Source organism: Heptranchias perlo, chromosome 43, assembly GCF_035084215.1.
Source record: "Heptranchias perlo isolate sHepPer1 chromosome 43, sHepPer1.hap1, whole genome shotgun sequence".
In the NCBI taxonomy this organism is placed as follows: Eukaryota; Metazoa; Chordata; class Chondrichthyes; order Hexanchiformes; family Hexanchidae; genus Heptranchias; species Heptranchias perlo.
The window spans coordinates 1,348,655-1,370,345 of record NC_090367.1 but is presented as its reverse complement, the minus strand read 5'-3'; the positions used below and the strand labels follow the sequence as shown (position 1 = coordinate 1,370,345).

The following is a 21,691-nucleotide window of genomic DNA, read 5'->3' as shown; positions in this document are numbered from 1 at the left end:
CCTCTCCTGAAGGTACTGACTCTCCCTGGGGTACAGGTCCCCTCCTCTCCTGAAGGTGCTGACTCTCCCTGGGGTACAGGTCCCCTCCTCTCCTGAAGGTACCGACTCTCCCTGGGGTACGGGTCCCCTCCTCTCCTGAAGGTACCGACTCTCCCTGGGGTACGGGTCCCCTCCTCTCCTGAAGGTACTGACTCTCCCTGGGGTACAGGTCCCCTCCTCTCCTGAAGGTGCTGACTCTCCCTGGGGTACAGGTCCCCTCCTCTCCTGAAGGTGCTGAACTCTCACTGGGGTACAGGTCCCCTCCTCTCCTGAAGGTGCTGACTCTCACTGGGGTACAGGTCCCCTCCTGTCCTGAAGGTGCTGACTCTCCCTGGGGTACAGGTCCCCTCCTCTTCTGAAGGTACTGACTCTCACTGGGTTACAGGTCCCCTCCTCTCGTGGAGGTACTGACTCTCAATGGGGTACAGGTCCCCTCCTCTCCTGAAGGTACTGACTCTCACTGGGGTACAGGTCCCCTCCTCTCCTGAAGGTACTGACTCTCACTGGGGTACAGGTCCCCTCGTCTCCAGAAGGTACTGACTCTCAATGAGGTACAGGTCCCCTCCTCTCCTGAAGGTACTGACTCTCACTGGGGTACAGGTCCCCTCCTCTCCTGAAGGTATCGACTCTCACTGGGGTACAGGTCCCCTCCTCTCCTGAAAGTGCTGACTCTCATTGGGGTACAGGTCCCCTCCTCTCCTGAAGGTATCGACTCTCACTGGGGTACAGGTCCCCTCCTCTCCTGGAGGTACTGACTCTCACTGGGGTACAGGTCCCCTCCTCTCCTGGAGGTACTGACTCTCACTGGGGTACAGGTCCCCTCCTCTCCTGGAGGTACTGACTCTCACTGGGGTACAGGTCCCCTCCTCTCCTGAAAGTGCTGCCTCTCACTTTACAGCCAATGAAGTACTTTTTGAAGTGTAGTCACTGTTGTAATGTCGGAAACACGGCAGCCAATTTTGTGCACAGCAAGATCCCACTAACAGCAATTTGAGAATGACCAGATAATCTGTTTTAATGATGTTGATTGAGAGATAAGTATTGGCCCCAGGACACCGGGGAGAACTCCCCCTGCTCTTCTTCCAATAGTGGCCGTGGGATCTTTTACATCCACCTGAGAGGGGCAGACGGGGCCTCGGTTTAATGTCTCATCTGAAAGACGGCACCTCCGACAGTGCAGCACTCCCTCCGCACTGGCACCGGGAGTGTTGGCCTGGATTATGGGGCGCGAGTCTCATGATAAGCGGGGGCCGGGGTTCGCGACGAATTGCAATGGGGTGAAGGTCGGGAGGCGGGGCTAGGAGGGAGGCCCTAATAACGGCTACCCAGGCCAAGTTCGCTCGGTGATTCTGGAGTTGTGAGAGCACGGCATGAAAACTGGGGAAATGAAACAAAAGAGAGGACAAGGGGGTTTGCGGACTGCATGAACAGATTGCTCAGTGACCCAGTAGAATGGATGTAAGCAGCTCTAGACTGCGTGGGCAGACATAATCAGTGGGCAGCCTTGCCAAATTTAATTACTTTTGCATAAATGATTACATTAAGGTCATTTTAATAGAGCTCTTGGCTCACCCATTGTGGCAATCAATTCCCTCTGGCTGTTTAATCAGGTCCTGCTGCCCTCACTCAGATTTCTTAGCCTTTCTGCTTTTGTGATGCAGAAAAGAAATGACTTGCACTTAAATCGCGCCTTTCACGGCCTCAGGACGTCCCAAAGAGCTTTACGGCCAATGAAGTACTTTTTTTTGAAGTGTGGTCACTGTTGTAATGTAGGAAACGCAGCAGCCAATTTGCGCACAGCAAGATCCCACAAACAGCAATGTGATAATGATCAGATAATCTGTTTTTTAGTGATGTTGGTTGAGGGATAAATATCGGCCCCAGGACACCGGGGAGAACTCCCCCTGCTCTTCTTCCAATAGTGGCCGTGGGATCTTTTACATCCACCTGAGAGGGGCAGACGGGGCCTCGGTTTAACGTCTCATCCGTAAGACGGCACCTCCGACAGTGCAGCGCTCCCTTGGTACTGAACCTCCGACAGTGCAGCACCCCTCAGTACTGACCCTCCGACAGTGCAGAGCTCCCTCAGTACTGACCCTCCGACAGTGCAGAGCTCCCTCAGTACTGACCCTCCAACAGTGCAGCGCTCCCTCAGTACTGACCCTCCGACAGTGCAGCACTACCCCAGTACTGACCCTCCGACAGTGCAGCACTCCCTCAGTACTGACCCTCCAACAGTGCAGCACTACCCCAGTACTGACCCTCCGACAGTGCAGCACTACCCCAGTACTGACCCTCCGACAGTGCAGCACTCCCTCAGTACTGACCCTCCAACAGTGCAGCACTCCCTCAGTACTGACCCTCCGACAGTGCAGCACTACCCCAGTACTGACCCTCCGACAGTGCAGCACTACCCCAGTACTGACCCTCCGACAGTGCAGCACTCCCTCAGTACTGACCCTCCAACAGTGCAGCACTACCCCAGTACTGACCCTCCGACAGTGCAGCACTCCCTCAGTACTGACCCTCCAACAGTGCAGCGCTCCCTCAGTACTGACCCTCCGACAGTGCAGCACTCCCCCAGTACCGGCACCGGGAGTGTCAGCCTGGTTTATGGGGTGCTCAAGTCTTGGGAGTGGGACAATTTTTTTTTAATGCCCCTATGATTTTTGTCCTGGATTTTTGTTGGCAGCAGTTTAATCTTTAATTCCTGGAGATTCCAGGACAATCCTGAGGGGTTTGGTAACCCTAATCAGCACAGTCCGGAGAGGGGAGGCTTAATGTCTTGGAGCTGTAGAGCTGGCGTTCCTTGCCATTCCCAATCATGCAGACATTACATGAATCATCGGGTTACTAATGGATTCCTATTAACTTGAAAATTGCAGACAGGCACTTCGATATTCCTAACGGAGTTGGAAAATTAAGGAGATCTCACAAATTGAATAAGAAAGACTTTAGGAACTGATCTTGAACACTTTCCAATTGGAGTGAGTCATCTCGGATGCAAATGCTTTTTTAAAAATTACATTTTCTGTTAAGGATCGGATTGTAAGGCCGAGACTGTTGTAATATTAACTGTTTAATTCTTCCCCAAGTTTCGCCCCAGCTTCCCCAGAGACTCCGGCTGGAGGGTTTTTATTTTGTGTGCCAGCCGTGGCTCAGTGGGTAGCACTCCGGCCTCTGAGGCAGAAGGTCGTCAGACTTGAGCCCAAAATCCAGGCTGACAGTCTAGTGCAGTCCTGAGGGAGCGCTGCACGGTCAGAGGGTCAGTACTGAGGGAGTGCTGCACAGTCAGAGGGTCAATACTGAGGGCGTGCTCCACTGTCGGAGGGTCATTCATGAGGGAGTGCTGCACAGTGTGAGGGTCAGTACTGAGGGAGTGCTGCACTGTCGGAGGGTCAGTACTGAGTGAGCGCTGCACTGTCGGAGGGTCAGTACTTAGAGAGCGCTGCACTGTGGGAGGGTCAGTACTGAGGGAACGCTGCACCGTCGGAGGGTCAGTACTGAGGGAACGCTGCACTGTCGGAGGGTCAGTACTGAGGGAACGCTGCACCGTCGGAGGGTCAGTACTGAGGGAACGCTGCACCGTCGGAGGGTCAGTACTGAGGGAGTGCTGAACTGTCGGAGCTGCCGTCTTTTGGATGAGACATTAAAGCGAGGCCCGATCTGCCCCTCTCAGGTGGACGTAAAAGATCCCATGGCCACTATTGGAAGAAGAGCAGGGGGAGTTCTCCCCGGTGTCCTGGGCCAATATTTATCCCTCAACCAACATCATTAAAATAACAGATTATCTGATCATTATCACATTGCTGTTTGTGGGATCTTGCTGTGCGCAAAATGGCTGCCGCATTTTCTACATTACAACAGTAACTACACTTCAAAAAAAAGTACTTCTTTGGCTGTAAAGTGTTTTGGGACATCCTGAGGTGGTGAAAGACGCTGTATAAATGGGAGTTCTTTCTTTCTATGTTGGGATTTGAACAAATGACTGCTGGCTGGCCAGTCTGGTGCCATAACTACCACAGTACTGTACCCATTCCTTGGATCGACAAGCCCACCCTGCTGTCCAGAACCGCAGCCAATCAACTGTCCTTCACGTGGAGAGTGTGTGTCAGCCAACACCCACACACACTTTCCAACAAATGTCTCCGGATAGTGAGGGGCTGGGATCTCCTCTCTGTAACACTGGGCACTGAGCTCCGGATAGTGAGGGGCAGAGATCTCCCCTCTGTAACACTGGGCACTGAGCTCTGGATAGTGAGGAGCTGGGATCTCCCCTCTGTAACACTGGGCACTGAGCTCCGGATAGTGAGGGGCTGGGATCTCCCCTCTGTAACACTGGGCACTGAGCTCCGGATAGTGAGGGGCAGAGATCTCCCCTCTGTAACACTGGGCACTGAGCTCCGGATAGTGAGGGGCAGAGATCTCCCCTCTGTAACACTGGGCACTGAGCTCCGGATAGTGAAGAGCTGGGATCTCCCCTCTGTAACACTGGGCACTGAGCTCCGGATAGTGAGGGGCAGAGATCTCCCCTCTGTAACACTGGGCACTGAGCTCCGGATAGTGAGGGGCTGGGATCTCCCCTCTGTAACACTGGGCACTGAGCTCTGGATAGTGAGGGGCAGAGATCTCCCCTCTGTAACACTGGGCACTGAGCTCCGGATAGTGAGGAGCTGGGATTTCCCCTCTGTAACACTGGGCACTGAGCTCCGGATAGTGAGGGGCTGGGATCTCCTCTCTGTAACACTGGGCACTGAGCTCCGGATAGTGAGGGGCAGAGATCTCCTCTCTGTAACACTGGGCACTGAGCTCCGGATAGTGAGGGGCTGGGATCTCCCCTCTGTAACACTGGGCACTGAGCTCCGGATAGTGAGGAGCTGGGATCTCCCCTCTGTAACACTGGGCACTGAGCTCCGGATAGTGAGGGGCAGAGATCTCCTCTCTGTAACACTGGGCACTGAGCTCCGGATAGTGAGGGACTGGGATCTCCCCTCTGTAACACTGGGCACTGAGCTCCGGATAGTGAGGGGCAGAGATCTCCTCTCTGTAACACTGGGCACTGAGCTCCGGATAGTGAGGGGCTGGGATCTCCTCTCTGTAACACTGGGCACTGAGCTCCGGATAGTGAGGGGCTGGGATCTCCCCTCTGTAACACTGGGCACTGAGCTCCGGATAGTGAGGGGTCTGTTTGGCTCTGTACTGCTCTGAAGCAGTTCAATTACCCACCAGACCATTGGGGGAAATGGGGGCAGATTCACAGAGTGGGGGAAGAAAGGGGGCTCGTGACCTCTGTCTGACCACCCGGTCAAATTCCTGGTCCCAGCTGCATCTCTCTGGGGGTGCGGGGTGGGGGTGCGCTGAGAGCTGACCAGAAGGCCCCCCTCTAATGGAGGGAGGGAGGGGGAGAAGGAAATTTATATCAAAGCTGGGCCATGTACAAGCACAATCAGCCCCAAACCGGACTCCCCCCACCCCCGGGTTCGAGGAGGGGCAAAATTGATTGCCCTCCAGTGACCCCCCTCCCCTCAGCCCCTGCTGCTGCAAAGATGCCTTGGAGAGGGTGCAGAGGCGACTTACCAGAACTGTCCCAGGGATGAGGGACTTCAGTTACGTGGAGAGACTGGAGAAGCTGGGATTGTTCTCCTTAAGAGCAGAGACGGTTAAGGAGAGATTTAATAGAGATGTTCTATAAGATGGGATTGCATCTGTGATTCCCTCCGTGGCCAAATAGCACACACGCTCACACCATCCAGGCTCACAGGTGACGAACGGACCCACTTTGTTGTGGGGTGGGGGTGGAGGCGTGGGGGTGAGTTTACAGAGCGCGGCCGAGGCCTCTCGAGCTGCTCGCCAGCAAGAGTTGGCAGCGAGAAGGGGATAGGAATGATAAGCGACAGGGAGACCCCCGCCTCGGCCTGCTGCTCCATTGCACCAGGAGCTGGTTGGCAGCTGAAATGAGTTGGACATAACTGGAAAAATGCTTTCAATTTTCAACAAAAAAAAATAGCTCAGAGTCTGGCATTCCTGCGGTGAGAGGAGAGCAGTTATCCATCATGCTAATGATCCACTTTAAATATCCAGCTGAAATGGATCGTTGCTATGGCTACTGTTACCCAGTTGGCCGAAGGAGTTGCAATCGGAACAGGAGGAGGCCATTCAGCCCCTCGAGCCTATGCCGCCATTCAATTAGATCACGGCAGATCTGTAACTCCACTCCATCTACCCGCCTTGGTTCATTGAATCTTAAAGCACAGAAGGTGGCCATATGGCCCGTCGTGCCTGTGCCCAATAATTTTGAACATCTCTATTAAATAAATCTCCCCTTAACCTTCCCTGCTGTAAGGAGAACAACCCCAGCTTCTCCAGTCTCTCCACATAACCGAAGTCCCTCATCCCTGGTATCATTCTACTAAATCTCCTCTGCTCTCTAAACAACAGCAACTTGTGTATTTATTTACACAGCGCCTTTAATGTAGGAAAACACCCCAAGGCGCTTCACAGGAGCAGAGTCAGACAAAAATTTGACACCGAGCCACATAAAGAAATATTAGCACATGTTCTTATCCATAATCCTTAGTACCCTTACCCAACAAAAATCTCAGTTTTGAAAGCTCCAATTGACCCCCAGCCTCAACAGCTTTTTGGGGGGAGAGAGTTCCAGATTCCCACCCCCCTTTGTGTGAAGAAGTGCTTCCTGACATCACCCCTGAACGGCCTGGCTCTAATTTTAAGGTTCTGCCCCCTTGTTCTGGACTCCCCCCACCAGAGGAAAGAGTTTCTCTCTATCGACCCGATCGAATCCTTTAATCATCTTAAACACCTCAATTAGATCACCCCTCAATCTTCTCGACTCGAGGGAATACAAGCCTAGGATATCGAGAGTGTTCTACGATTCATAGGATCACAGGAAGGAGGCCATTCGGCCCATCGAGTCCGTGCCGGCTCTATGCAAGAACAATCCAGCTAGTCCCACTCCCCCGCCCTATCCCTGTAGCCCTGAAAATTTTTTCCTTTCAAGTGTTTATCCAATTCCCTTCTGAAGGCCATGATTGAATCTGCCTCCACCACCCCCTTGGGCAGTGCATTCCAGATCCTAACCACTCACTGCATAAAAAATGACACCTTTGATTCTTTTGCCAATCACCTTAAATCTGTGTCCCCTGGTTCTTGACCCTTTCGCCAATGGGAAGAGTTTCTCTCTATCTACTCTGTCTAGACCCTTCATTATTTTGAACACCTCTATCAAATCTCCTCTCAACCTTCTCTGTTCCAAGGAGAACAACCCCAGCTTCTCCAGTCTATCCATATAAATAAAGTCCCTCATCCCTGGAATCATTCTAGTAAATCTCCTCTGCACTCTCTCTAAGGCCTTCACATCTTTCCTAAAGTGCAGTGCCCAGAACTGGACACAATACTCCAGCTGTGGCCGAACCAGTGTTTTATAAAGGTTCATCATGACTTCCATACTTTTGTACTCTATGCCTCTATTTATAAAACCCAGGATCCCGTTCCTTTTTAACTGCTTTCTCAACCTGCCCTGCCACCGTCAATGATTTGTACACATGTACCCCCAGATCTCTCTGTTCCTGCACCCCTTTTAGAATTGTGCCCTCTAGTTTATATTGCCTCTCCTCGTTCTTCCTACCGAAATGTATCACTTTGCATTTTTCTGCATTAAATTCTATCTGCCACGTGTCCGCCCATTCCACCAGCCTGTCTATATCCTCCTGAAGTCTATCACTATCCTCCTCACTGTTCACTACACTTTCAAGTTTTGTGTCATCTGCACATTTTGAAATTGTGCCCTGTACATCCAAGTCCAAGTCATTAATATATATCAAGAAAAGCAGTGGTCCCAGCACTGACCCCTGGGGAACACCACTGTACACCTCCCTCCAGTCCGAAAAACAACCGTTCACCACTACTCACTGTTTCCTGTTACATAGCCAATTTCATATCCAGGCTGCCACTGCCCTCTTTATTCCATGGGCTTCAATTTTGATGACAAGCCTACTATGTGGCACTTTATAAAATGCCTTTTGGAAGTCCATATACACAACATCAACTGCATTGCCCTCATCTACCCTCTCTGGGATTAGTTTGGGATTGATACAGGGCTATGGGGAGAGAGTGGGGCAGTGGGATTAGTTTGAGATTGATACAGGCCTATGGGGAGAGAGTGGGGCAGTGGGATTAGTTTCGGATTGATACAGGGCTACGGGGAGAGAGTGGGGCAGTGGGATTAGTTTGGGATTGATACAGGGCTATGGGGAGAGAGTGGGGCAGTGGGATTAGTTTGGGATTGATACAGGGCTATGGGGAGAGAGTGGGGCAGTGGGATTAGTTTGGGATTGATACAGGGCTATGGGGAGAGAGTGGGGCAGTGGGATTAGTTTGGGATTGATACAGGGCTATGGGGAGAGAGTGGGGCAGTGGGATTAGTTTGGGGTTGATACAGGGCTATGGGGAGAGAGTGGGGCAGTGGGATTCGTTTGGGATTGATACAGGGCTATGGGGAGAGAGTGGGGCAGTGGGATTAGTTTGAGATTGATACAGGGCTATGGGGAGAGAGCGGGGCAGTGGGATTAGTTTGGGATTGATACAGGGCTATGGGGAGAGAGTGGGGCAGTGGGATTAGTTTGGGGTTGATACAGGGCTATGGGGAAAGAGTGGGGCAGTGGGATTAGTTTGGGATTGATACAGGGCTATGGGAGAGAGTGGGGCAGTGGGATTAGATTGGGATTGATACAGGGCTACAGGGGGAGAGTGGGGCAGTGGGATTAGTAGGGGATTGATACAGGGCTATGGAGAGAGCGGGCAGTGGGATTAGTTTGGAATTGATACAGGGCTATGGGGAGAGAGTGGGGCAGTGGGGTTAGTTTGGGATTGATACAGGGCTATGGGGAGAGAGTGGGGCAGTGGGATTAGTTTGGGATTGATACAGGGCTATGGGGAGAGAGTGGGGCAGTGGGGTTAGTTTGGGATTGATACAGGGCTACGGGGAGAGAGTGGGGCAGTGGGATTAGTTTGGGATTGATACAGGGCTACGGGGAGAGAGTGGGGCAGTGGGATTCGTTTGGGATTGATACAGGGCTATGGGGAGAGAGTGGGGCAGTGGGATTAGTTTGGGATTGATACAGGGCTATGGAGAGAGAGTGGGGCAGTTGGATTATTTTGGGATTGATACAGGGCTATGGGGAGGGAGAGGGGCAGTGGGATTAGTTTGGGATTGATACAGGGTTGGGGAGAGAGCGGGAAAGTGGGATTAGTTTGGGATTGATACAGGGCTATGGGGAGAGAGTGGGGCAGTCGGATTAGTTTGGGATTGATACAGGCCTATGGGGAGGGAGGGGGGCAGTGGGATTAGTTTGGGATTGATACAGGGCTATGGTGAGAGAGTGGGGCAGTGGGGTTAGTTTGGGATTGATACAGGGCTATGGGAAGAGAGCGGGGCAGTGGGATTAGTTTGGGATTGATACAGGGCTATGGGGAGAGAGTGGGGCAGTTGGATTAGTTTGGGATTGATACAGGGCTATGGGGAGAGAGTGGGGCAGTGGGGTTAGTTTGGGATTGATACAGGGCTATGGGGAGAGAGTGGGGCAGTGGGATTAGTTTGGGATTGATACAGGGCTATGGGGAGAGAGTGGGGCAGTGGGGTTAGTTTGGGATTGATACAGGGCTACGGGGAGAGAGTGGGGCAGTGGGATTCGTTTGGGATTGATACAGGGCTATGGGGAGAGAGTGGGGCAGTGGGATTAGTTTGGGATTGATACAGGGCTATGGAGAGAGAGTGGGGCAGTTGGATTATTTTGGGATTGATACAGGGCTATGGGGAGGGAGAGGGGCAGTGGGATTAGTTTGGGATTGATACAGGGTTGGGGAGAGAGCGGGAAAGTGGGATTAGTTTGGGATTGATACAGGGCTATGGGGAGAGAGTGGGGCAGTCGGATTAGTTTGGGATTGATACAGGCCTATGGGGAGAGAGGGGGGCAGTGGGATTAGTTTGGGATTGATACAGGGCTATGGTGAGAGAGTGGGGCAGTGGGGTTAGTTTGGGATTGATACAGGGCTATGGGGAAAGAGTGGGGCAGTGGGATTAGTTTGGGATTGATACAGGGCTATGGGGAGAGAGTGGGGCAGTTGGATTAGTTTGGGATTGATACAGGGCTATGGGGAGAGAGTGGGGCAGTGGGATTAGTTTGGGATTGATACAGGGCAATGGGGAGAGAGAGGGGCAGTGGGATTCGTTTGGGATCGATACAGGGCTATGGGGAGAGAGTGGGGCAGTGGGATTAGTTTGGGATTGATACAGGGCTATGGGGAGAGAGCGGGGCAGTGGGATTAGTTTGGGATTGATACAGGGCTATGGGGAGAGAGCGGGGCAGTGGGATTAGTTTGGGATTGATACAGGCCTATGGAGAGAGAGTGGTGCAGTGGGATTAGTTTGGGATTGATACAGGGCTATGGGGAGAGAGTGGGGCAGTTGGATTAGTTTGGGATTGATACAGGGCTATGGGGAGAGAGTGGGGCAGTGGGATTAGTTTGGGATTGATGCAGGGCAATGGGGAGAGAGAGGGGCAGTGGGATTAGTTTGGGATCGATACAGGGCTATGGGGAGAGAGTGGGGCAGTGGGATTAGTTTGGGATTGATACAGGGCTATGGGGAGAGAGCAGGGCAGTGGGATTAGTTTGGGATTGATACAGGGCTATGGGGAGAGAGCGGGGCAGTGGGATTAGTTTGGGATTGATACAGGCCTATGGAGAGAGAGTGGGGCAGTGGGATTAGTTTGGGATTGATACAGGGCAATGGGGAGAGAGTGGGGTAGTGGGATTAGTTTGGGATTGATACAGGCCTATGGAGAGAGAGTGGGGCAGTGGGATTAGTTTGGGATTGATACAGGGCAATGGGGAGAGAGTGGGGTAGTGGGATTAGTTTGGGATTGATACAGGGCTATGGAGAGAGAGTGGGGCAGTGGGGTTAGTTTGGGATTGATACAGGGCTATGGGGAGAGAGCAGGGCAGTGGGATTAGTTTGGGATTGATACAGGGCTACGGGGAGAGAGTGGGGCAGTGGGATTAGTTTGGGATTGATACAGGGCTATGGGGAGAGAGTGGGGCAGTACTTGAAACTTGAGCCCCATAATCCAGACCGACACTCCCAGTGCCAGTACTGAGGGAGTGCTGCACTGTCGGAGATGCCGTCTTTTGGATGAGACGTTAAACTGAGACCCCGTCTGCCCTCTCAGGTAGACGTGAAAGATCCCATGGCTACTAGAAGAGCAGGGGAGTTCTCCCCGGTGTCAACCAATATCACTAAAACAGATGATCTGATCATTATCACATTACTGTTTGTGGGATCTTGCTTTGCACAAATTGGCTGCTGTGTTTCCTACATTACAACAGTGACTACACTTCACAAAATACTTAATTGGCTGTAAAGGACTTAAGTAATTGTTTCTTTTTTAATAATACGGGCAGGCAGTCAGTTTGATATGAGTCTGCTGGTGACTTTGCAACAGTCCAGGCTATATCAGCACTCCCTCCCTACTGCATTGAAGTGTTAACCTTGAATTTGTGTTTGAAGTCTCTGGAGCAGGACTTAAACCTGCAACTTTCATGACTCAGAGGTGAGAGTGCTACCATTGAGCCACAGCTAAGAGAAGCAAGTTTAGGTGCAAAAAAAAGGCAGAGTTTTCTCCTCCAGCCAGAGATGAGCTCGAAGGGAATCCCCTGATCCTTTTGGAACATCTAATGGTCATTGGGAGGTTCAGGAAGCGAGTTGGTTGACTGCAGATTGATGTATCATGTCGGACAAGTGCCTGTGGTTGGTGATTTCTGTGTGGGAAGGGTGTTAGCCCATTTTCAATCTAATTGTGGCTACTTGGGTTGACTGGAGCATGGAGCAGTCACGATGAATTCATGATTAGGACAGTGGATGGCGAGCAGCCAGTTGGCTCGGATGAAGCAAATGGTTAGTGTACATTTTACTGTGTTGACTATAGATGGTGTGTGGAGAATTTTCTTGGATATCTGTGGAAACAGAGGTATAGAGTACAAATGGAAAGGAAGTTATGGTGAACTTTTATAAAACATTGGTTAGGTCCCAGCTGGAGTATTGTGTCCAATTCTGGGCACTGCACTTTAGGAAGGATGTCAAGGCCTTGGAGAGGGTGCAGAGGAGATTTACCAGAATGATACCAGGGATGAGGGACTTCAGTTATGTGGAGAGACTGGAGAAGCTGGGATTGTTCTCCTTAGAGCGGAGAAGGTTAAGGGGAGATTTAATCGAGGTGTTCAAAATCATGAGGGGTTTTGATAGAGTAAATAAGGAGAAACTGTTTCCAGTGGCAGGAGGGTCAGTAACCAGAGGACATGATTTAAGATAATTGGTGAAAGAACCAGAGGGGGAGATGAGGAGAATGTTTTTTACGCAGTGAGTTGTGATGATCTGGAATTCACTGCCTGAAAGGGCGGTGGAAGCAGATTCAATAATAACTTTCAAAAGGGAATTGGATAAATACTTGAAAAGGAAAAATTTGCAGGGGTATGGGGAAAGAGCAGGGGGGGAGTGGGACTAATTGGATAGCTCTTTCAAAGAGCCGGCACAGGCACGATGGGCTGAATGGCCTCTACAATGCTATATGATTTTTCCATCGACTCCCTTGGAGAGGGGGAGGGGGAGTATCTGGAATGAATTTGTTTTCATCTCGATCCCACCAAGTGCAGATCTTCCACAGTCAGAAGGTCGTGGGTTCGAGCCCCCACTCCAGAGACTTCAGCCCCATAATCCAGGCTGAGACTCCCAGTACTGAGGGAGCGCTGCACTGTTGGAGGGTCAGTACTGAGGGAGCGCTGCACTGTCGGAGGGTCAGTACTGAGGGAGTGCTGCACTGTCAGAGGGTCAGTACTGAGGGAGTGCTGCACTATCAGAGGGTCAGTACTGAGGGAGTGCTGCACTGTCGGAGGGTCAGTACTGAGGGAGCGCTGCACTGTCAGAGGGGCAATACTGAAGGAGTGCTGCACTGTCAGAGGGTCAGTACTGAGGGAGTGTTGCACTGTCGGAGGGTCAGTACTGAGGGAGTGTTGCACTGTCGGAGGGGCAGTACTGAGGGAGTGCTGCACTGTCGGAGGGTCAGTACTGAGGGAGCGCTGCACTGTTGGAGGGTCAGTACTGAGGGAGCGCTGCACTGTCGGAGGGTCAGTACTGAGGGAGTGCTGCACTGTCAGAGGGTCAGTACTGAGGGAGTGCTGCACTATCAGAGGGTCAGTACTGAGGGAGTGCTGCACTGTCGGAGGGTCAGTACTGAGGGAGCGCTGCACTGTCAGAGGGGCAATACTGAAGGAGTGCTGCACTGTCAGAGGGTCAGTACTGAGGGAGTGTTGCACTGTCGGAGGGTCAGTACTGAGGGAGTGTTGCACTGTCGGAGGGTCAGTACTGAGGGAGTGCTGCACTGTCAGAGGAGCAGTACTGAGGGAGTGCTGCATTGTCGGAGGGTCAGTCCTGAGGGAGCGCTGCACTGTCGGAGGTGCCGTCTCTCAGATGAGATGTTAAACAGAGGCCCCGCCTGCCCTCTCAGGTGGATGTAAAAGATCCCACGGCCACTATTGGAAGAAGAGCAGGGGGTGTTCTCCCCGGTGTCCTGCGCCCATTATTTATCCCTCGACCAACATCACTAAAAAAACAGATTACCTGGTTATTATCACATTGCTGTTTGTGGGATCTTGCTGTGCGCAAATTGGCTGCTGCATTTCCTACATTACAACAGTGACCACACTTCAAAAAAAGGAACTTCATTGGCTGTAAGGCGCTTTGGGACGTCCGGAGGTGGTGAAAGGCGTGATAGAAATGGGAGTCCTTTCTTGCTTTCTCTATAAACACCCACTTTCCAAGAAGGGTGACTGGGCTGTGGTGAAGAGTGAACGCAGTCCATAATCTTCAACCCCTCTCCTTCAAAAGGGGCTGTGGCACAGAGTAGGGATTGAACCTGGGGCCTTCTGGTCTCGTTCCAAAGACTTCATTGGAAAGGAGAATGGGGGAAGAGGTGCAAACCGAGCAGCCAACGTGATATAAAGAGGAAACGATAGACTTGCATTCATAGAGCATGTTTCACCACCTCAGGACATCCCAAAACACTTCACAGCCAAAGAAGTACCTTTGAAGTGTAGTCACTGTTGTAACGTAGGAAACATCTCAATCATTTTACACTGTCGTCAACAGTTACAATCACCCCCATCCTGTGGGCTCTTGAGGAAACTGCTTAGCCCAATGTCAAATCACACTGTCAATCAAACCAGTAGTGCTGCAGTGTCGATAAAGCATCTCCGGGAAGTTCTAGCTTCAGTGAGATTGGTTCTGACCACTCCGATTAATCCTCTGTGTGTTTGCACCCTGTGGGATTGTGCTGTATTCCTGAAAGCTGGGCTGTAAAACAGTGGGAAATTGAAAGATGGATATCAGATGGTGCCGATTCCAAATGCGGTTTGCTGCATTTATTTATTTATTTTGTCCCCTCAATGCGTAACAGCCATTGCCGCTCAGCACAGACCTTGGGCAACAATGAGTCCCTGAATCATCCATTTATGTAAGTCTTCTTCAGCTTAAAAATCAATCATCAAGGCACAAGAAGCATCGTGACAGTAATAACCAGCCTTCTGCTCACAGAGAGTCTGCCTCACGCTCTCTGGGGTAGATTCTGATCTGGGGGTCATTTTCAAGCGCTGCCTTAGTGCTGGGAGACCAGCTCAGGCCCCAAACCGAGAGGCCCCAGGATCAATGCAAAGGTATGTCTGGAATTTTTTTCTGGGGGGCCTGGAGGAGAAGGCGTGCACCACAGAAATAATCTGGGCCGCTCTTCATCCTATCTCTGTAACCTCCTCCAGCCCTTACAACCCTCCGAGATCTCAGCGCTTCTCAATTCTGGCCTCTTGCGCATCCCCCGATTTTCATCGCTCCACCATTGGCGGCCGTGCCTTCAGCTGTCTAGGCCCTAAGCTCTGGAATTCCCTCCCTAAACCTCTCCGCCTCTCTCCTCCCTTAAGATGCTCCTTAAAACCTACCTCTTCGACCAAGCTTTTGGTCACCTGTCCTAATATCTCCTTATGTGGCTCAGTATTAGTTTTTTTGTCTAATTAAAGAAAGAAAGACTATGAAGTACTTTTTTGAAGTGTAGTCACTTCAAAAAATGTAGGAAACACGGCAGCCAATTTGTGCACAGCAAGATCCCACGAACAGCATTGTGATAACAACCAGATAATCTGTTTTTTTAGTGATGTTGGTTGAGGGATAAATATTAGCCCCAGGACACCGGGGAGAACTCCCCCTGCTCTTCTTCCAATAGTGGCCGTGGGATCTTTCACGCCCACCTGAGAGGGGCAGACGGGGCCTCGGTTTAACGTCTCATCTGAAAGACGGCACCTCCGACAGTGCAGCGCTCCCTCAGTACTGACCCTCCGACAATACAGCGCTCCCTCAGTACTGGCACCGGGAGTGTCGGTCTGGATTAGAAGGCTCAAATCCCTGGATTGGGGGCTCGAGCCCATGACCTTCTGACTCAGTGAAGAGTGCTACCCACTGAGCAACGGCTGACACCGTGATTAGTATTGAATGTAGTAAAGCTCACTCTTAATTAAAGCTCCATTGTGATTGAAAGCGAGCTTTAATACATTCACAGGAGACATTATCCTTTTGAGAACACACACAGGTGCGCCAACAGTTGGGACTCATGCTTAACACCTCGGGACGAGAAGCCCACGCAGTGTTCATTGTTCTGTTTACTATTCCGAAGGCGGTGGAATTGGGATGTGTGAATTAAAGGCATCTGCTGCCCAACAGATCAGATTCTGGAGCATCAGCTAACTCAACAACAACAAGCTGCATTTATATAGCGCCTTTAATGTAGTAAAACGTCCCAGGGCGCTTCACAAGAGCGTAAATCAGACAAGAAATTGACACCGAGCCGCATAAGGAGATATTAGGACAGGTGACCAAAAGCATGGGCAAAGAGGGAGGTTTTAAGGAGCGTCTTAAAGGAGGAGAGAGAGGCGGAGAGGTTTAGGGAGGGAATTCCAGAGCTTAGGGCCCAGGCAGCTGAAGGCACGGCCGCCATTGGTGGAGCGATGGAAATCGGGTGATGGGCAAGAGGCCAGAATTGGAGGAGTGCAGAGATCTCGGAGGGTTGGAGGGATCTCAACTGCAGCCTGGACATCGTTACAAATCTCTCCCTGTGTTTCAGCAAAGCGGACGATTCCAATCCAATTCTAACACTTTCTTCCCCTCCCCCCACCCCCCTTAAGGAGCCGACTCTTCCTGTGATCCTGGACAGTGGGTGTTGATGAGCTATTCGGCTGAATGGGGCCTCATCCGGCCCTCACCCTTCTCGCAGGGGTCACTGCACTGCGATCAGGAGGCCGAAGTCTGCTTGATTTTTCCCTTTCTAGCCCGGGGGGCACTGAGGCCAATTGTAGCACTCCAACCTCTGTCCCATCCAACACCAGCACAGACAGGGGGAATGGAAAATGGACCTTCCTAGTTTGTGTAGCTCAGTTACTCCCCGGTTTAACAAGCTGAGGCCTGGGGAGGTGTCTGATTCTCTCCTTTGTGTAGTATGTGTCTGTGTTCTATGTGTGTCTGTGTGTGTGTGTGATCGTGTCTGTGTGTTTGTGTGTCTCTGTATGTGTGTCTCTGTGTGTTTGTGTGTCTCTGTATGTGTGTCTCTGTGTGTTTGTGTGTCTCTGTATGTGTGTCTCTGTGTGTTTGTGTGTCTCTGTATGTGTGTCTCTGTGTGTTTGTGTGTCTCTGTATGTGTGTCTCTGTGTGTTTGTGTGTCTCTGTATGTGTGTCTCTGTGTGTTTGTGTGTCTCTGTATGTGTGTCTCTGTGTGTTTGTGTGTCTCTGTATGTGTGTCTCTGTGTGTTTGTGTGTCTCTGTATGTGTGTTTCTGTGTGTGTGGTGTTTTTGTGTGTGTGTGTCTCTGTGTGTCTGTGTGTATGTCTCTGTGTGTGTATGTGTGTGACCCTGTGTGTCTGTGTGTGTGTATGTGTGTGCCTCTGTGTGTGTCTCTGTGTGTGTGTGTGTGTGTGTGTCTCTGTGTGCCTGAGTGTGTCCGTTTCTGTGTGTCTCTGTGTGTGTCTCTCTGTGTCTCTGTGTGTGTGTGTGTCAGTCTGTGTGTGTGTGTCTGTGTGTGTGTGAGCATGCGTGTGTCAGATGAGGACAGGGCTGGTTTTGCTACCCTCCATAATACTACACCCTGCCGCGACCCTCTGTTGGCCGTCACAAATCAAGAATGGGTAGCTTGACAGAGCCTGTGGTGCCTGTACCCCAGTGAGAGTCAGTATCTTCAGGAGAGGAGGGGACCTGTACCCCAGTGAGAGTCAGCACCTTCAGGAGAGGAGGGGACCTGTACCCCAGTGAGAGTCAGTATCTTCAGGAGAGGAGGGGACCTGTACCCCAGTGAGAGTCAGCACCTTCAGGAGAGGAGGGGACCTGTACCCCAGTGAGAGTCAGCACCTTCAGGAGAGGAGGGGACCTGTACCCCAGGGAGAGTCAGTACCTTCAGGAGAGGAGGGGACCTGTACCCCAGTGAGAGTCAGTATCTTCAGGAGAGGAGGGGACCTGTACCCCAGTGAGAGTCAGTATCTTCAGGAGAGGAGGGGACCTGTACCCCAGGGAGAGTCAGCACCTTCAGGAGAGGAGGGGACCTGTACCCCAGGGAGAGTCAGTATCTTCAGGAGAGGAGGGGACCTGTACCCCAGGGAGAGTCAGTACCTTCAGGAGAGGAGGGGATCTGTACCCCAGTGAGAATCAGTATCTTCAGGAAAGGAGGGTCAAAATGGGGAACAGAAAGCGTCACGAGAAAAGAGCATAGAGTCAGGCCGCCCAAAGCCCCATCCAGTGAGTGAAGAGCAGACTAGTGAACAAATATGGCCTGTGTGTACCGAACTGGTCTCATTCTGCCTGGTTACCTTCTGAGTCATCCATCGATAGAAACGAAGTCCAACTGCAGTCATATTAATAAGCCCTTGGCTTGAGATGTCCAGCTGAGCTGTAACGTAGAACACGCTGGAACACCAGGAGAGTGGGATGGGCTTCCCCGTGGAGTCTTACTGGATCCCTGCTGCTCGCAGGCCTGACTCCCGTTGAGCTGCCCTGAGTTAATTGGCACTGCCCGCAGGCACAATCGGCAAACCGCCATCCCCCGGTGCTGAATGGAGCAGGGCCGCAGATCTCATTATCTATTTTATTGAGAACTCCGAAAGCAGCCACTCAGGTGGACTGTGAAGTGCGCAGTGTAGTCATAAGCAGATTATAGACTCCCCCCTCGCATTCCATGTGCTGCTCCTTTTTTTTCATCATTAACTTCCCGTTTGTAACTCTTTCCACACCAGATTGCCTCAAAAGCTGTAGGAACAGAGTAAAGCTCCCTCTACACAGTCCCATCAAACACTCCCAGGGCAGGTACAGCACGGGTTAGATACAGAGTAAAGCTCCCTCTACACTGTCCCATCAGACACTCCCAGGGCAGGTACAGCATGGTGTTAGATACAGAGTAAAGCTCCCTCTACACTGTCCCGTCAAACACTCACGCATTAGCTACAGAGTAAAGCTCCCTCCACACTGTCCCGTCAAACAATCCCAGGGCAGGTACAGCACGGGTTAGATACAGAGTAAAGCTCCCTCTACACTGTCCCATCGAACACTCCCAGGGCAGGTACAGCACGGGTTAGATACAGAGTAAAGCTCCCTCTACACTGTCCCATCAAACACTCCCAGGGCAGGTACAGGGTTAGATACAGAGTAAATCTCCCTCTACACTGTCCCATCAAACACTCCTGGGGTAGGTACAGCACGGGTTAGATACAGAGTAAAGCTCCCTCTACACTGTCCCATCAGACACTCCCAGGGCAGGTACAGCACGGGTTAGATACAGAGTAAAGCTCCCTCTACACTGTCCCGTCAAACACTCACGGATTAGCTACAGAGTAAAGCTCCCTCCACACTGTCCCGTCAAACAATCCCAGGGCAGGTACAGCACGGGTTAGATACAGAGTAAAGCTCCCTCTACACTGTCCCATCAAACACTCCCAGGGCAGATACAGCACGGGTTAGATACAGAGTAAAGCTCCCTCTACACTGTCCCATCAAACACTCCCAGGGCAGATACAGCACGGGTTAGATACAGAGTAAAGCTAACTCTACTTACTCATCAGTGAATCTGCAAAGCCTTCAAGAATATAAAAGTTTGTTAAACGAATTAGAGATTTAATTAAAAAGAGAAAACGGAGGAGACAAAGCGGAAAGGGAAAGAATGAATTGAGTGAGTGAGAGAGGTAGTGGAGAGGAGGGGTGATTTGTGACAGGTGAATAGTAATTCAGGTAGTTAAAGCTGGTTCAGCCCGGACAGCCCTGTGTTATTATGTAGTGGAACTGCCTCATTACAATCACTGATGTTTACAGGCGTTTCAGGAGCTTATATTACTTATCCAGGTCTGGATAATCTTACTGTATGATATTTTTAGCCATACAAAGCATTTTCTTGAAGAGGTGAGATGGTAAAGGTTCTAACTATAGCTACGTTATACCAAGATAGATAGAAGGCAGTTTCAGACTAAAAGGAAGAAGCATAGAACTCTGTGACTGAGCACCAGCTGCCCTCTGGTACCTCTCCCACGTGACCATTCTTCATGTGCGAGCCCAGACAGGGGTATTCAACTGTGGCATGTTTCACAGCCGAGCTCCATCCTGTCTATACATAGCTCTCTCTCTCTCACTCTTTCTCTCTGACTCATTCTCTGTCAATTTGCCTATCTCTTTTCTGTTGCCTCTCCATCTATTTCCCTCTATCATTCACCCTCTTTCCTTCCGTCACTATTTGATTCCCTCTTTCTTTCTGTCCCACTATCTCACGCCAACTTCCTCTACCTATCTCTCTATTTTCATTTGTGTCTGTCTTGCTCTGTCTCTCTCTTTCCCTCCTTCTGTCTCCCCCTCTCTCTGTCTCTCTCTCCGTCCCTCAAGTTCTCTCTCCCTTCGTCTCCGTTTCTCTCTCTCTCTTCCTGTGTGTGTGTGTGTGTGTATCTCCCTCTGTCACTCCCTTTCTGTCTCTTTCCTACATTACAACAGTGACTACACTTCAAAAGTACTTCATTGGCTGTAAAGAGCTTTGGGACGTCCTGAGATTGTGAAAGGTGTGATAAAAATACAAGTTCTTTCTTTCCCTCCATCTCTCTCTCTTCCTCTATCTCTTTCTTTCCCTCCATCTCTCTCTCTTCCTCTATCTCTTTCTTTCCCTCCATCTCTCTCTCTCTTCCTCTATCTCTTTCTTTCCCTCCATCTCTCTCTTCCTCTATCTCTTTCTTTCCCTCCATCTCTCTCTCTTCCTCTATCTCTTTCTTTCCCTCCATCTCTCTCTCTTCCTCTATCTCTTTCTTTCCCTCCATCTCTCTCTCTCTTCCTCTATCTCTTTCTTTCCCTCCATCTCTCTCTCTCTTCCTCTATCTCTTTCTTTCCCTCCATCTCTCTCTCTCTTCCTCTATCTCTTTCTTTCCCTCCATCTCTCTCTTCCTCTATCTCTTTCTTTCCCTCCATCTCTCTCTCTTCCTCTATCTCTTTCTTTCCCTCCATCTCTCTCTCTTCCTCTATCTCTTTCTTTCCCTCCATCTCTCTCTCTTCCTCTATCTCTTTCTTTCCCTCCATCTCTCTCTCTTCCTCTATCTCTTTCTTTCCCTCCATCTCTCTCTCTTCCTCTATCTCTTTCTTTCCCTCCATCTCTCTCTCTTCCTCTATCTCTTTCTTTCCCTCCATCTCTCTCTCTTCCTCTATCTCTTTCTTTCCCTCCATCTCTCTCTCTTCCTCTATCTCTTTCATTCCCTCCATCTCTCTCTCTTCCTCCATCTCTTTCATTCCCTCCATCTCTCTCTCTTCCTCTATCTCTTTCTTTTCCCTCTGTCCCCCTCTTTCTCTCTCTCTCTCTCCCCGCCTTGCGTTTTTTTCCCAATAAATGCGTAAATCGATAAATGCCCAGTCCCAAGGGATGGTACAGAGTCATCGGAGCTCTGTATGATAAACTGCAATTTCTGTGGCACTTGCGGGTTTAGAATTACAAGTAAATCAGTGAATCAGAGCGGACTTTAGAGAGAGACTCTTCCCGTTTTATCCCAGAGAGATAAAAAGCCACTTCAACATCAAACCACCTTTTATTTCATATTTTTCTTTTTTTATCTCTCTTTGTGATCCAAATGTCACAAAGGGAAGCAGCAGAATTGTCTTCAGAAACTCTATAATGTGGGTTGCCGTGGAAACAAAACTAAGGCCTTGCATGTCACAAGAAAGGACTAACCTTGCTTTTGTTTGTTACAGCAGGTGATCTCTCTCTCTCTCTCTCTCCGTCTCTCTGGCCTGACAAAACATTTTTTAAATTTCTGTCTTATTGATCCAATTATGTTCAATATTTCTTTGAACTTTCCCTCATGTCCCTCTAAGCTCCAAATCCCCCCTCCCCCGCCCCACCAATGTCCTGCTCACTCTTCCCTCTCTCTGCACCCTCACCGTAGTTGAACCAAGCCTCATTGTCCCCTCTCCTGCTCTCACTCATTCTTCCCTTAGGAACCCCCCCACAACCCAGCCACGTTCCCACATTCCCCCCTCCCCAGTCTC

At 50.7% G+C, this 21,691-nt stretch overlaps 1 protein-coding gene across 2 annotated transcripts in view; it reads right to left on the bottom strand.

Moving 5' to 3' along the window:
* Nucleotides 1–18,366, bottom strand: part of LOC137306389 (forkhead box protein A2-like) — a 59,823-nt gene extending 41,457 nt beyond the window's left edge. Inside the window, exons 1-2 of one of the 2 annotated variants that reach the window (XR_010958870.1) lie at nucleotides 18,001–18,366; nucleotides 14,167–14,461 (exon numbers count right to left, since the gene is read on the bottom strand). Coding sequence is in view for 1 of the 2 variants with exons in the window: in XM_067975548.1 (XP_067831649.1) it covers nucleotides 18,001–18,045 (45 nt within the window). In the remaining variant the exon portion in view is untranslated. Of the gene's footprint in view, nucleotides 1–14,166; nucleotides 14,462–18,000 lie in introns of those variants that run through there. The other variant, XM_067975548.1, reaches the window with a different exon arrangement.
* Between the last annotated feature and the right edge of the window lie 3,325 nt (nucleotides 18,367–21,691).